The sequence below is a fragment of the Trichechus manatus genome, unplaced genomic scaffold (assembly GCF_000243295.1).
Source record: "Trichechus manatus latirostris isolate Lorelei unplaced genomic scaffold, TriManLat1.0 scaffold00122, whole genome shotgun sequence".
Classification (NCBI taxonomy): domain Eukaryota; kingdom Metazoa; phylum Chordata; class Mammalia; order Sirenia; family Trichechidae; genus Trichechus; species Trichechus manatus.
Genome location: NW_004444058.1, coordinates 6,892,703 through 6,907,918, shown reverse-complemented (window position 1 = coordinate 6,907,918; position 15,216 = coordinate 6,892,703). Strand labels below are relative to the sequence as shown.

Below are 15,216 nucleotides of genomic sequence, written 5' to 3'. Positions count from 1 at the left end.
TGTACACCAATGTCTATAGCAACATTATTCACCATAGCCAAAAGGTAGAAATAACCTGAATGTCAATCAGCAGATGAATGAACAAAATGTGGTCCATCCTTACAATGGAATATTATTCAGCCATAAAGAGAAATGAAGTCCGGATACACACTCCAACAAGGACAAACCTTGAAAACATCATTCTGAGTGAAATAAGTCAGTCACAAAAAGGCAAATATTTTGTGATCCCACTCAAGCGGATAGGGAACTATATAGAGACTGAAGTTTATTAGTGGTTACCAGGGGCAGAAAGGAAGACCTAGTGCTTCAGGGACACTGAGCTTGTGTTAAGGGTGTTAGAAAAATTCAGGAACAGTTAATGGTGATGTTTGAACAACGTGATGAACATACTTAATGTCACTGAACTGTACATGTGACGATTGTTGAAATGACAAATGTTTTGTTACCTTCAACAACAACAAAAAACCTAAACCATACAACCCAGGTAGAGCATGGGGCCTCAGGTCAGGACAGGTCAGGTTAGAGACCAGGGGTCGCCCCAAGCCTGCAGATGTCCCCGCCTGCTCTTCCCGCCATGATCCCACTTCTCTGCCTCTCTTTGCAAAAATATGGAGTCTCTACTTCGGCACCTCTGCTTAATTAAGCTGCCCAATCAACTCAGTCTGCATCATGTCACAGAGGGTCCCATCACCCCACCTGCCAGGTGAATGCTCCCTCTGAGCTGGCCTCCCTCCCAGGAGCAGAGCGACAAGGCAGCCCCTATGCCCCTGAGAACTTCACCTAGCTCCTGTCACCACCCCATCCCCAGTGGCTCCACACACGGCCCTGGCTCCCCAGGTGCCTCTTCCATTGTCTGGGTCCCCGAGACCACCCCCAAGTTCAGCAATTTACTGGGAGAACTCCGGACTCCACGTGTAGTCCTGCTCACAGCTAAGATGTATCACAGCAAAAAGACACAAAATGAAAGGTCCCTGGGTGCCACAGTTTACGCTCAGCTAGTAACCAGAAAGTTCAAACACAGCCAGCAGTGTCGGGGAAGAAAGGTCTGGCAGTTTGCTTCCATAAAGATGTACAGCCAAGAAAACCCTATGGAGCATTTCTACTCTGTACCACATGGGGTCTCCTAAGTCACTAATCAACAAAAAATTAACAACAAAAGTGCAGAAAATGAGCAAAGGGATAAGGCCCAGGGAACAGAGCCCTCTCCCAGTGGAGTCACAAAAATCAGACCACTCACCATCGAGTCGACTCCCAACTCATGGCGACCCCATGTGTGTCAGGGCAGAACTACTCTGTAGGGTTTTCAGTACCTGATTTTTTGCAAGTAGATCACTAGGCCTTCTGAGGCACCTCTGGGTGAACTCAAGCCTCTAACCTTTCTGATTGCATTTAATCGATTGTGCCAGCCAGGGACTTCTGGCGTCACACAGGACATACTTAATTCCCTCAGTGTTGAGTTGTGATAACACGTGTGAAGTGTTGTCCACCAGGGAAGACGCAGTGCCAGGGGTTTGTACTGAAGGCTGGTCATGTAGACACCTCTGCCTGGCACATCCCAGAATCCCAGACTGCCAGAAGGAACGTGAGTGGTCAGCATAAACCACATTGTGTGCACAAACAGTTTGGGAAGCCACTTATCAGCATGGTGGAAACCCAAAATCCATGTTCTCTGATGTCAGCCGGGGACAGCATGGCCAGCAGCCTCCCCAAGGACGGGAGGCTCAGGCCTGACCTGTAGCTGTGCTGCACACTCCATTGACTTTGAACATGCTGATGACTCCCAACAAGGGCAGTGGTGGTCCAGTGGTTCATACGGGTGGTGGCTGCACATGAGATACGTTGGCCAGGAATCGACCCCGGTCTCCCACATGGAGGGTGAAAATTCTACCACTGAACCACCAATGCCTCCACCAAGATATTAGCTACTGTCAGTATTATGGTTATTATTGCCATTGGTCCGTGCCCCAAGAAAACTCACTTCTCTTTTTCCACATCTGGTCTCTAAAAAGGCAACAGACTTGGAAATCGCTTATGGCTTCGGGTTACAATTATATTTGCCTCCTACTCCCCGCATCTCCCCCAGTTGCCCCCAACCTCATCAGAGAAATTCCTTAAACTCCTCAGCCCCGCTTATACCCCAGATTAACAGGAGAGTCACTAACTGTTCTTGTTCCTAAAGTCTTTGATGGGGCAGTGGGCAGGAAGACGTTTGCGCTTGTCGTCTTGTACTGAGATGACACCTTGGTTTTTTTTTTATAATAGCTTTATTGAGCTGTAACTCACCTACCATACAATTCACCCATTAAAGTGTACAGGTCAATGGTTTTTTGTTCATTTGCAGAGTTGTGCAACACCACCACAGTTGATTTTAGAATATTTTCATCACCCCAAAGAAAACTCCCATGCCCATTAGTAGTCATTCCACATTTCCACAGCCCCTGGCAAACATGAATCCACTTTGTGCCCCTATGGATTTGCCTGTTCTAGACAATTCATGTTAAGTGGGATCATGCAATATTTGTCCTCTTGTGTCCGGCTTCTTTCACTCAGCATAATGTTAAGGCTCATCCATGTAGTAGCATCTGTTAGAGCTTCATTTCTCTTTATGGCTGAGAAATATTCCATTGTGGAGTCCTGGGGGTAAGTGGTTAAGAGCTCGGCTGCTAACCAAAAGGTTGAATCTACCAGCCACTCCTTAGAAACCCTACGGGGCAGTTTGTCCTATGGGGTCACTATGAGTCGGAGTTGACGTCAATGGGTTTGGTTTTTTTTTTTTTAAATGTTCCATTGTATGGATGGACCACATTGTGTTTATTCATTTATTTGTGGATGGACACTTGGGTTGTGTCCACCTTTGAACACTCGTTTTTTTTTTCTGCTCAAGCTTTCTACCCCAGGGCCTTTGCCTTTGCTGCTTCCTCTTCCTCTCTAGTGGACTTGCTCACTGTGCCTCTCTTGTCTGTGGCTTTGTCCCCAGCATCCATCATGGTGCCTGCACACAGCTGGGACTCAGCCACCGTTTGTGGAATGAATGAATGAATGAGTGAATAAATGAATGAGGAAAACAAAGGCATCATGGGACTGTAGAACTATAAAACAGCACTGTGAGCCCTGAGGGGTTCCCCACCCACTGACATCTGTAGTCCCAGCATACTCCCAGGGCTGAGATGGCGCTATGGGCTGAATGGTGGCCCCAAAAGAGAAGTCTGCATTTTGACCCCTGGGACCTGTGAATCAGACCTTATTTGGAAAAAGGGTCTGTTATGGATTCAATTGTGTCCCCCCAAAATACATGTTGGAATCCTAACCCCTATACCTGTGGATGTGATCCCATTTGGAAATCGGGTTTTCTCTGTTATATGAATGAGGTCATGTCAGTGTAGGGCAGGTCCTAAGCCTACTCACTTTGAGTGATATAAGGAGCAGCATAGACAGAGACAAATGAGCACAAACGGGGGAGTATAGATGCCACGTGGAGATCTCCAAGGAAGACCACTAGAGAAGCCAAGGCAAGGGCCTTCCTGGAGCCAACAGAGAGCCTTCCCCTAGAGCCAGCAGCCTGAATTCAGACTTCTAGCCTCCTGAACTGTGAGAAGATAAATCTCTGTTCTTTAAAGCCACCCACTTGTGGTATTTCTGTTATAGTAGCTCTAGGAGACTAAGACACTGACCCACAGAAACTGTGAGATGATCAGTGTGTGATTAAGTGAAGGCTCAAGATGAGATCATCCTGAATGGGCAACACCTGCCCAAAGGCAATGATGAGAAGGAAGGGACAGGGACGGAAACCCGACGAATGGAAACAGGGAACCTGGGGTGGAGAAGGGGAGAGTGCTGACACATTAAGGGGATTGCAACCAATGTTGCAAAACAATTTGTGTATTGAATGAGAAATTAATTTGCACTGTAAAAACTTTCACCTAAAGCACTATAAAATTTAAAAAAAAAAAAAAAAAAACAAAATGGAAACAGAGCTTTAAGATTTCAAAAATTCTGTTGTAAAAAAAAAAAGATGAGATCATCCTGGATTACTGGCGTGGGCCCTAAGTCTAATGACAAATGTCTTTATAAGAGAAGAGAAGACACAGACACAGGGAAGAAGGCCATTGATGACAGAGGCAGAGATTGGAGTGATGATGCCACAGTCAAGGAGTGCCTGGAGCCACCAGAAGCTGGAAGAGGCAAGGAAGGATCCTCCCTTAGAACCTCCAGAAGGAGCAAGGCCCTGCCAACACCTTGTTTTCAGACTTCTGGCCTCCAGAAAATGTCCCTGGGTGACACAAACGGTTTGCGCTCAACTACTAACCTAAAGGTTGTCAGTTGGAACCCACCCAGCAGTGCCAAGGAATAAAGGCCTGGTGATCTCCCGTAAAGATTACAGCCAAGAAAACCCTATGGAGCAGCTCTACTCTGTAACACACAGGGTGACCACGAGTCAGAATCGACTCTGTGGCACTGGGTTTTGGTTTTCTGGCCTCCAGAAACTGAGAGAATGAACTTCTGTTGTTTGAGCCGCCTGGCGTGCGGTCATTTGTTAGGACATCCCCAGGACACTCACAGATGGCATCATGGCCGCCAGCCCCTGGGCCACCCCACCTAGGGCCATGAGCGTCCCACTCACGAGCTGGGGCCTCCAGTGAGAACTCAGGCCTATCCCTGTCAGCAGGGGCCTATCCACAGAAAATAGTGCTTATGGCAATTAGTTTTAAATTGCTGCATGATCTCTCACAGCTGGTGATGGGAACTGCCATGGCCAATAGCAACTGCTCATTACCGCCCCCTCCTCAAGCAGCACCTGGGGGAAGTGCTCTGCCTGCCATACCTTAGTTAAGCCTCTGCCGGTGGCCCCAGCTGCCTTCAGGGAGGGGCTGACATCAGAGGGAGCCCAGCCCTGAAGCCCAAGTCCTTCCCCATCTCCATAGTCCACTGATCCCCTTCCTTCCTCTCAAGCCCTGTGTGACACTGGCCACCGAGGAGCAGGAAAAGATTCTGTTGCAACATTTGGAAGGGAAGATGTTAATTTGTGGAGGCCACATCTCCAAGTGTGGCTGGGTTAACGGAGTGAACCCTATGTGTGGGACCTCAGGAGGATAGTACTGGAGCTGGGCTGGAATGCCATGCCAGTGGGACCCCCACCATGGTCGGACTTCCTGAGTGATAAGGTTCCCGACCCACCCCGTCAAGGCTCGATGTGGCCCATTGGGCTGCAGAGGGTGTGGAGGATCAGAGAGGTGAAGCAAGGTCTCTCAGGTGGCCCAGCCTATGAGGTCTCCCCAGCCAAGCACAGTGGCCTCAGGTTAAGTCTTAATGAAGTATCCTAATGTTATGTGCCTGAGGATCATCCCCCCACCCCCCATCATGGTTACCAAGGAAGGCTATTTTTGTGCCCACTTCACAGATGAGGAAACTGAGGTCCCCAGAGAGGCTGAGCTGCCCAAGGCCACACAGCTGATGAGTGAAAGCCAGTTCCACACGTCTCCTCCTTGGGCTTTGTGGACTCACAGATTGCAGACAAGACACTCACCCTGAGGAGCAGGGGTGGGGTAAGAGGGTCCCCCAGCTTGAGCCTACCCTGGGGGTTATCTGTCCCCCCTGGGCCTGGGCAATAAACTTGTGGCGGGGGAGTGAGGGGGTGGGGAGGAGGACCCAACCTAGCCACAAGGATCAGGGCCCTTTCTGCCTGAAAGGGAAGGAGGAAGTGGTTTAGCCCATGTGGTCTGGGGGGAAGGGAGGACAGCCAGCAGAGCCCAGGGCCCAGGGTGCATGTTATTGTTGTTAGCTCCCACAGAGTTGGTCTCTGACTCATGGCAGCCCCATGCATAATAGAATGAAATGCCCAGTCCTGCACCATCCCCATGATCAGCTGCGGCTCAGACCATTGTGACCCATAGCGTTTTCGCTGGCTGATTTTTAGAAACAGATCTCCAGGCTTTTCTTCCTAGTCTATTTTAGTCTGGAAGCTTCGCTGAAACCCGTTCAGCATCATAACATTGAAGCCTCCACTGACAGACTGTGCATGAGGTGCATTGGCCGGGAATCGAATCCAGGTCTCCCACATGGAAGGTGAGGATTGTAGCACTGAACTGCCAAGGTATAGGAGCCCCCAAAATGTTTTCATTTATTTTGAAATCAGAAGAAAAAATAAATACAATAATAATAAACATAATAATGAATACAGCTCGGATTACATTCTTCTTGAAACCAACACAGTTGTAAAATATAATGTTAAATATTTGTGTTTTGTTGTTGCTGTTTTTAAATTTTATTGTGGTGAAAATATACGTAACAAAACATCCACCATCTCAACAAGTTCTACATGTACAATTCAGTAATAAATATTTGTTTATGGAGGAAATCATAATGTCAAAATCCTAAGGCTCTCCTGTGTTCGTGGGATGCTGCTCCAGACTCATTCCTGCCCCAGGGCCTTTGCTCATGCCATTCCATCTGCCCTGAGCACCTTTCTGCACCCCCAGTCTAGCTGCCTCCAACCTGCCTTGGGACACCCCTTTCTCTGGGTTAGCAGGGCCTCCTCTGGGGGTTCTCGTGACTCCTCACCCCGCTCCCTAACAGGGTGTCCACTTGGTGACAATGATGTGAATAATGTCCCATACCTCTTCAGTCTCCCTAGATTATAAACGCCAGGAGGGCGGGGCCTGCACATATCCCAGGGTCACCCGTGTGTCCCCTGAGGATCTGGCACACAGTCGGTGCTCATTAAAGGCTTGTGGGTGGCTGGGTGGGAGCCAGGCATCCCTCCCCCCTTGGCTGAGTGGCCTCCTCCGACTCTGCAAAGGGCTCCCAGGCGCACACCTGCTCCAGGAAACAGAAACCACCCTGGGCAGCGCCCCGCCCCACTGACGCACAGACCCTGAAATGAAACCGGCGCCTGTAGTGGGGCACAGCCAGCAAGGGCCTCAGCAGCCCCGGGGCTTCCCAGGTACGTGGTCAGGCGGGGCTGAGAGGGGGCTTAGCCTGGGGCCCTCTGTCAGGACACCTCGGTGTCACCCATGCTGGGTGAGGCTGGGGGGTCCCCCTAGAGCCTCAGCCTCGCAGGGCTCTTGAGGAGAGAGAGCATGATGCCAGGCTGAGTCAGAGGAGGGACGGGCCGGTGTGGTCCAGAGGGCCCAGGAATGCTGGGAGGGCTTTCTGGAGGAGGGGACATTAGGGGGAACATTAGAAAACAGAGCTGGAGTCAGGCAAAGAGAGAGAGAGCCTGGTCAGCTTTGAGCAGGGCAAAGATGTCCTTTGGGCCGGATGTAGGGGAAGGGGAGGTGGGAAAGGTCCCCATGGCAGAGTCAGGAGTTTGAACTTGTATTTGAGCACTCAACTACTAGCTATAAGGTTGGCAGGTTGAACTAACTCAGGGACACCTTGGAAGAAAAGCCTAGAGATCTGCTTCCAAAAGGTCACAGCCTTGAAAACCCTATGGAGAACAGTTCTACTCTGCACACATGGGGTCATCAGGAGTCAAAATGGACTCAATGGCAACTAACAACAACAAATGGGTTCATTCGTCTGTTCTGGAACTAGATCATCATTCATCAGCAAATACCGTGCATGCTTCTCTGTACCTGCTCATATCGTGTGATGCTGGGGACCAGAAAGAACCCAAAAGACTCAGCCCTAGGCCTGACCCTTAAGAACCCCCCAGTCTGGGGGAGTCAGACACAGACAAACACACTATGTCCATGGGGTCAGGGCTGGGCCATAAAAGAGGGAGGGCGGTTGGAGGGAGAATGGAAGACAGAAGGGAGCCAGGGCTTTTTCTAGCGGGTGAGACAGGAAGGCTGCCGAAGGAAGGAATATTTTTGCTGGGTTTTGGAGGGTGAATAGGAGTTCTCCCAGGTAGAAAAAAAGAACAAGCCTATAAGCATTACCAAGGTCCCTGGGTGGTGCAAACGGTTCACGCTCGACTACTAACCTAAAGGTTGGTGGTTCAAACCCACCCAGTGGCACCTCGGAAGAAAGGCCTGGAGATCTGCTTTTGTAAAGATTACAGCCAAGAAAACCCTATGGCACAGTTCTACTCTGTAACATATGAGTTCTTCATGAGTCGGAATCGACTCGACAGCCACAGGTTTAGTTTTATAAACATTACCCCATGCTAGGACTGGGTTCATAAATATTTATTATATACATACAATGCTTATTCTGTGCCAATTACCTTCCAAGGTAAATAGCACCATTATGCACAAATTACAGATGAGGAAACGGGCACAGAGAGGTTAGGTGATTTGCCCAAGTTCACAGAACAGGTAAGTGGGAGAGCTGAGATTTGAACCTGAGCCATCTGGCTCCGATTTCAGGCTCTTAATCACTTTTCCATCCTGCCTTATGAGACATTTCTTAAAACATTCATTTAATTTCACTTGACCCAGAATCCCCTTGGCCCTCTCCCCAGAGGGCGGGTTGGTCATCTTCTGGCTGAGAAAGTAAATATTGACTGGGGTTGGTCGACACGCCTCTTTCCAGAGGAAACAGCCCAGTAACAATAATCTTCCGTGACAATGAAAATGTAGACAGGGACAGTGGGGGAGGCGTGGAGCTCCAGTTTGGGGACAGAATTAAGGGTGAGTGTGAAGGAGTCTTATGTGGTTGACCAAGCAGGGTATGACCCTTTGGCTAGCTTTACAGTAATTTAATACCTTTGTGCAAATTGGTGATGTTTTCTTTCTCTAAGCCAAACTAAAACCAGTTGCCATCAAGTTGATTCCAGCTCATGGTGACCTCATGTGTCAGAGGAGAACTGCTCCATAGGGTTTTCAATGGCTAATTTTATGGAACCTGATTGCCAGGCCTTTCTTCTGAGGTGCCTCTGGGTGGGTTCAAACTGCTAACCTTTTGGTTAGCAGCTGCTCATGTTAACCATTTGCCACACCCAGGAGCTCTGCCTGGCACAAAAAAACAAACACCCTTTGCCTTCGAGTTGATTCTGACACATGGCAACCCCATGTGTGTCAGAGTGGACCTGTGCTCCATAGGGTTTTCAGTGGCAGATTTATGGGAAGCAGATTACCAGGCTTTCTTCCAAGGTGCCTCTGGGTGGGCTTGAACTTCCAACCTGTGGGTTAGTAGTTGTCTTAGTCATCTAGTGCTGCTATAACAGAAATACCACAAGTGGATGGCTTTAATAAAGAGAAGTTTATTCTCTCACAGTCCAGTAGGCTAGAAGTCCGAATTCAGGGTGCTGGCTCCAGGGGAAGGTTTTCTGTCTCTCTGTTGGCTCTAGAAGAAGGTCCTTGTCATCAGTCTTCCCTAGGTCTGGGAGCATCTCAGCACAGGAACCTCAGGTCCAAAGGACGTGCTCTGCTCCCAGCACTGCTTTCTTGGTGGTATGAGGTCCCCAACTCTCTGCTTGCTTCCCTTTCCTTTTATCTCTTGAGAGATAAAGGTGGTGCAGGCCACACCCCAGGGAAACTCCCTTTACATTGGATCGGGGAGGTGACCTGGGTAAGGGTAGTGTTACAATCCCACCCTAATCTTCTTTAACGTAAAATTACAATCACAAAATGGAGGACAACCACAGAATACTGGGAATCATGGCGGCCCAGCCAAACTGATACACACATTTTTGGGGGGATATAATTCAATCCATGACAGTATTCAAGCGATTAACCGTTTGTACCACCTAGGGACTTCAGCTCCGTGCAAATGGCTCACAAAGCCCAGTGCGACCTTGAGTTTAAATCAAAATTGTTGAGAATGTGCTTGTGGATTAACAATACACCTGACATGCTGTCGGTACTCTATCAGTGGCTGCTACTCATGGCAACATTGGCGGCAGAAGCAACTGCTTTGGGTCACATTTCTCTAGTGTTTAACAACACTATGGCAACCTTGTGTGTACCCACTGTGTGTCAGCTGCCTCTCATTCACACCCCACCAGGGACATTGATATTTACTCAGTATTAAATAAAGTCTGTTCTGAAATTTAAATATACTTATTTATAAAGAGAATTTTCTAGCACTCATATTAATGACCTGATAAGAATAAAAGGGAGGACACCGGTGGGTCAGTGGTAGAATTCTTGCCTTCCATACAGGAGACCCAGGTTCGATTCCTGGCCAGTGCACCACCTGTCTGTCAGTGGCAGTTTGCGTGTATTGCTATGAAGAGGTTTCGGCAGAGCTTCCAGATCAAGACAGACTAGGAAGAAAGATCCGGCAATCTACTTCTGAATATCAGCTGATGAAAACTCTATTGATCCCAATAGTCTGATTGGCAACCAATCGTGGGGATGGTGCAGGACTGAGCATTGTTTCATTCCATTGTACGTGAGGTCACCGTGAGTCAGGGTCGACTCAATGGCAGCTAACAACAACAGCAACAAGAATAAAAGACAAATAAAAATCCTTGGAGGATATTTAGGAGGAGTGGATGAGTTAACGTACAGAAAGTGGTTAGCATATAGTAGGTTCTTAAAAAAACACAAGCCAGTTTTAAGCCCATTTCTCTGTCCAGCCTGGAGGACTCCTTGGAGGAGGTGGCAACATAAGCTACAATAAGAGAGCAAAGGTTTGTGGGGGGGAGACCAGTCTTGACTCTCTCTCCTCCCTCTCCCAGGTGCCACTCCCAGGAAGCCATGACGGAGACCAGGAATCTGCCTCCACCACTGCCCCCACGGCTGGACTGGTTCGTGCACACCCAGGCGGGCCAGCTGGCCCAAGCCGGAGTCCCCACGTGGTTCCACGGTGCCATCTCGAGAGAGTGAGGACACACCCACCCTTCACCCTGCCCTTCACCCGCTTTCCCACTTGCCCCCATCCCAGGCCAGTTTGCAGAATTTGGGGCTCAGCTCAGTGTCTCAGAAGTCACGCAGACCTAGGGTGGAATCCTGCCTCCTCTATGGACTTGCTGGGTGACTTTGGGCAAGTCACTTCCCTCTCTGAGCCTCGACTTTCTGTATACAGATGTCCACATATTGCCAGGGACCTGGCAGCCCATCCCCCTCACCCAGGCCAGGCTTCACCAATCACGATGGCCTCAGATTCCATAACACAGTGCGCCAGTGATGGCAAGATGCAGCCTCAGAATCCTTCTTAACACAGTGTCCCAAGCAGTTGCTTTCAATCCGTCAGTGATGCAGCCCAGTGTGTCCTTTCTACATTAGACTGTGGCCTCTGAGGACATAAACTCTCCCTAGTCAGGCATCCCCAGGGCCTGAACTAAACAGATGAAGAAAAGAATAATTAGGGCCACCCTCAGCATGCAGGAAATTGAGAAAATCCCAGGAGGGCCACAGAGAAGAGGAACTGGGGATAGTCTCTGAGCTCTGGGGCAGGGCTGGCCAGTAGAACTGTAATGTGGGCCACGTATGCAATTGAAAATATTTTAGCCACTACATTGAAAAGCGGCTAAAGAAATGGGTGAAATTAATTTTCATATGTTATCATCTCATCATATATTTTTAAGGTCCCTGGGTGATGGCAAGTGGTTTGCGATCGGCTGCTAACCTAAAGATCGTGGTTCAGATCTACCCAGTGGTGCCATGGAAGAAAGGCCTGGCATCTGTAAAGACAGCAATGGGTTGGGTTTTTTAAAATCATAAATTTTAGCATATATTTATATAGCACATTCATATTCATAACATATATTGATATTTAAGGTGTATTCATAGAATATATATTTTATTGAACCCAGTATATCCAAAATATTATCATTTCAGCATGTCATCAATACTAACAAACCTATTCGTGAGATATTTTACATTCTTTTATTTGCTCTAAGTCTCCGAAATCCACATCTGTCTTATACTCACGCATATCTCAATTTGGACAAACCACGTTTCAAGCGCTCAGGAGCCACATGTGGCCAGCAGTGAGGCCTAGCGACTCCCCAGCTTGTCACACAGAAGGCTCCTTATTCTCTGTGAACCCCAGATAACAGTAGCAATCATGATAATAAATGATAAGAGTAATAATAATATGGCCCCTGGGTGATATGAACCGCATGCACTTGGCTGCTAACGGAAGGTTGGTGGTTTGAACCCACCCAGCAGCTCTTGGGAAGAAAAGCCTGGCGATCTCCTTCCATAAAGATCACAGCCAAGGAAACCCTATGGAGCAGTTCTACCCTGTAACACATGGGGTCGCCATGAGTTGGAATCGACTCAACAGCAACAGGTAGTAATAGTAACAATAACAACAACACACGAGATAACAAGTCCCAGTATCACAACGTTGATGTGTTTCATTCATTCTCACATCAGCCCTGAGAGTAAGCAGTTACTTTGCCCTTGAGGAAGCTGAGAAACAGAGAGGGGCAGAGCCTCGCCCTGGGTCACACAGCTAATGAACGGCAGAGCCCGGTTTCGAACCCAAATGCATCTGAGGGGTAGCTCCTGCTTTGCTACCTGTGACACCTTGATCCACCCAAAAGTGCATTAATAGAGGGATTTCAGGCACTGAGAAGGCAGACAGGGGCTATAGAAGGTGGGAGGAGGTCCACTCTGGGGTGGAAGAAGGTCTTCAGAGGCCTTCTGCCACCTCTGGGGGGGACATCTCTGTCCCTGAACATTCCAAGGTCTGAAACAACCAAGAAAAAGTGGTTTTAGGTTGTTTGTTCATTTAGAGGGGTCCCTGGGTGGTGCAAACAGTGAACACACTCAGCTGCTAACCAAAAGGTTGGTGGTTCGAGTCCACCCAGAGGTGCCTTGGAAGAAAGGCCTGGAGATCTATTTCTGAAAATCAGCCATTGAAAACCCTATGGAGCACAATTCTACTCTGACACACATGGGGTCGCATGAGTCTTAGTTAACTTGATGGCAACTGGTTTGTTTTTTTTTTTCAGTTCATTTAGAAAACCGAAAGCATCGCCTTTCATGGCGCAGGGTTGGGGGAGGTGTCAGTCCTGGGGTGACAGGTGCACTCGGAGTCTGGCCTGGAAGCTGGGTGGCTGGACTGTGGCCATTTCCCTCCTTTGTGTGCCCTTCCAGGGCTGCGGAGAACTTACTGGAGCCACAGCCACTGGGATCCTTTCTCATCAGGGTCAGCCACAGCCACGTGGGCTACACGCTCTCCTACAAGTAAGGCCGGGGCAGGGGCAAATGGGCTCTGGGGCTTCCTTGGCAGGGGGCAAGGGGTTCTTCATGACACAACATCTCAGGGAGCAATCAGCATGGGGGTATGGCCAGATCCAATGGATGGTGCAGGTCTGGCTGTAACCAGCAGTCAAGAGACCAGCTGAAATTGGGACTCTGTCTCAGAAGAGGGGCTGCTGGGGGACCCAGAGCTGTCCCCCCACCGCCCTACCACCAACTTGACTTCACCCCAGGGGGCCATGGGTATTCGGAAGACCCAGGGCAGCCTGGCTGCTTGAGGCCTCAAAGCTTGATCTGACATCTCAGAGGATTCAGAAGCACAAACTACTTTTCAAAAGGCAAATCCAAAAGATTCCTGGTCAAAGGAGTAAAAAATCCAGTGGCTCAATTACAAAGTTGCAGCGAGAAAAGCTTCAGCCCTCAGTCTCATGGTCACATGTTCAAGGTTCGGGTCTGCAACTTATGTGCTGTGTGACCTGGGGCAAGTCACTCAGCCTCTCTGAGTATCCCCCAAAGTTCACAGGTCTAATATGGCAATGCTAAGATTTAATTCAGGACTCCTTGGCTGGTACAAATGGTTAAACACTGGACTACTAACTGAAAGGGTGGAGGCTCGAGACCACCCAGAGTCACCTAGGAAGTAGGCCTGGTGATCTGCTTCCAGAAGGTCACAGCCTTGAAAACCCTATGGAGCAGGTCTACTCTGCACACATGGGGTTGCCGTGAGTCGGAATTGACTCAGCAGCAAGTAATAACAACAAAGATTTAATTCAGTCTTGATGTGAGGACTAAATGAGATATAGGAAGCACATAGTAGGACATTAATAAATGCATTCATTGATTATTAGAGCATTTATTGAGCACCTGCTGTGTACTGGGCACACAGCCTTAGGCTGGGACCCGACTCCAATAGTCATTATTGTTTCTACTCATCCTGACCTCTAGCCAGGCACTGAGAGCTTTTGCCTTGTTTTCAAGTAGCTTGTTTCATCCTGGAAAGACTTCTGTGGGGTCAGCCTTAGTAGCCCCATGATAGTATTGGGGAAACTGAGGCACAGTGAGGGGTTACACGACTAGTTAGTAGAGAAGTCGAGGTGGGAGCTGGGCAACCAGGCTGCCATGGTTTGGGGCCGAGGTGGAGGTGGGGGTGTCCCAGCTCGAGGGGCTGGGGTCGGGTGCTCAGGGGGAGCATCCCACTCTGGGCGTGTTCCCACAGGGCCCACGGCTGCTGCCGCCACTTCATGGTGAAGCTCCTGGACGATGGGAGCGTTATGATCCCTGGGGAGAGGGCGGCGCACACCTCACTGGATGCCCTGGTCACCTTCCACCAGCAGGAGCCATTGTGGCCATATGGGGAACTGCTGACCCAGCCCTGTGGGCAGGTGAGGGATCCAGAGAGGGCACAACCCCTGCAGGGCCAGGCCCCAGACCCCTTGGCCACACCCATCTCCTTCAGCCTCTGTGATTCTGCCCCAAGCCTGCCCTTCCTTGTCCCTGTCTCCCACAGCCTCACCACTCCTGGTCCCAGTCCCTCTACGCCTGACCCCGCGTGGACCGTGTGTCCCCCACGGAGGCTCCCTACTGGCTTACAAAGATTGTAGACAGGGCACCCATCAGTAACTTGTGGGTGGTATAATTTCTTTAGAAGTGCAGTGGGTGGCACGTGGTCAAGGGTCAGCGTCCGGGAAACCGGCCTTCCACGCGCTTGTGGTGGAGCTTATATCCTTATGAGATGTAGTTGATGAGGCTTCTTTTTTTACAGGGGGTCGTGTGTGTTATATAACCTTGGCTGATCAATGGGCTCGCTCGTGGCCTAGATCCTCTGAAGCTGCTGTGGGAGGGGCATACTTCCTTACAATGCTCAGTGGGCGGCACCAAAGCCTTAGAAACTACTGTGGGAGGGGCATACTCCCTTAAAGCCCAGCAGGTGGCGCATACTTTCTCCCACGAACTGTGGGCAGGGCATCCCCGAGCCCCATCTTCCAGGGTTTGTCCAGCAGTCCCTCCCCTTTCCCCTTCCTTGGGGCTGAGCTCCAGGCCCCCAATGCCCAACAGGAGGATCCTGCAAACATAGACTATGAGGATCTCTTCCTTTACTCCGATGCATTGGCCCAAGAAACCGCCAGCCCCGCCCATGACCCCAGCGAGCACCAGGGGCTCTCCCCATGCCTGG

The 15,216-nt window shown here is 49.6% G+C and overlaps 1 protein-coding gene across 1 annotated transcript in view; it reads left to right on the top strand.

The window, feature by feature from the left end:
• The first annotated feature begins 10,149 nt into the window (after nt 1–10,149).
• Nucleotides 10,150–15,216, top strand: part of HSH2D (hematopoietic SH2 domain containing) — a 9,242-nt gene continuing 4,175 nt past the window's right edge. The window contains exons 1-4 of the mRNA XM_023738767.1: nt 10,150–10,711; nt 12,939–13,028; nt 14,260–14,425; nt 15,099–15,211. Coding sequence (XP_023594535.1) covers nt 10,587–10,711; nt 12,939–13,028; nt 14,260–14,425; nt 15,099–15,211 — 494 coding nt within the window. The 5' untranslated portion in view covers nt 10,150–10,586. The remainder of the gene's footprint in view (nt 10,712–12,938; nt 13,029–14,259; nt 14,426–15,098; nt 15,212–15,216) is intronic.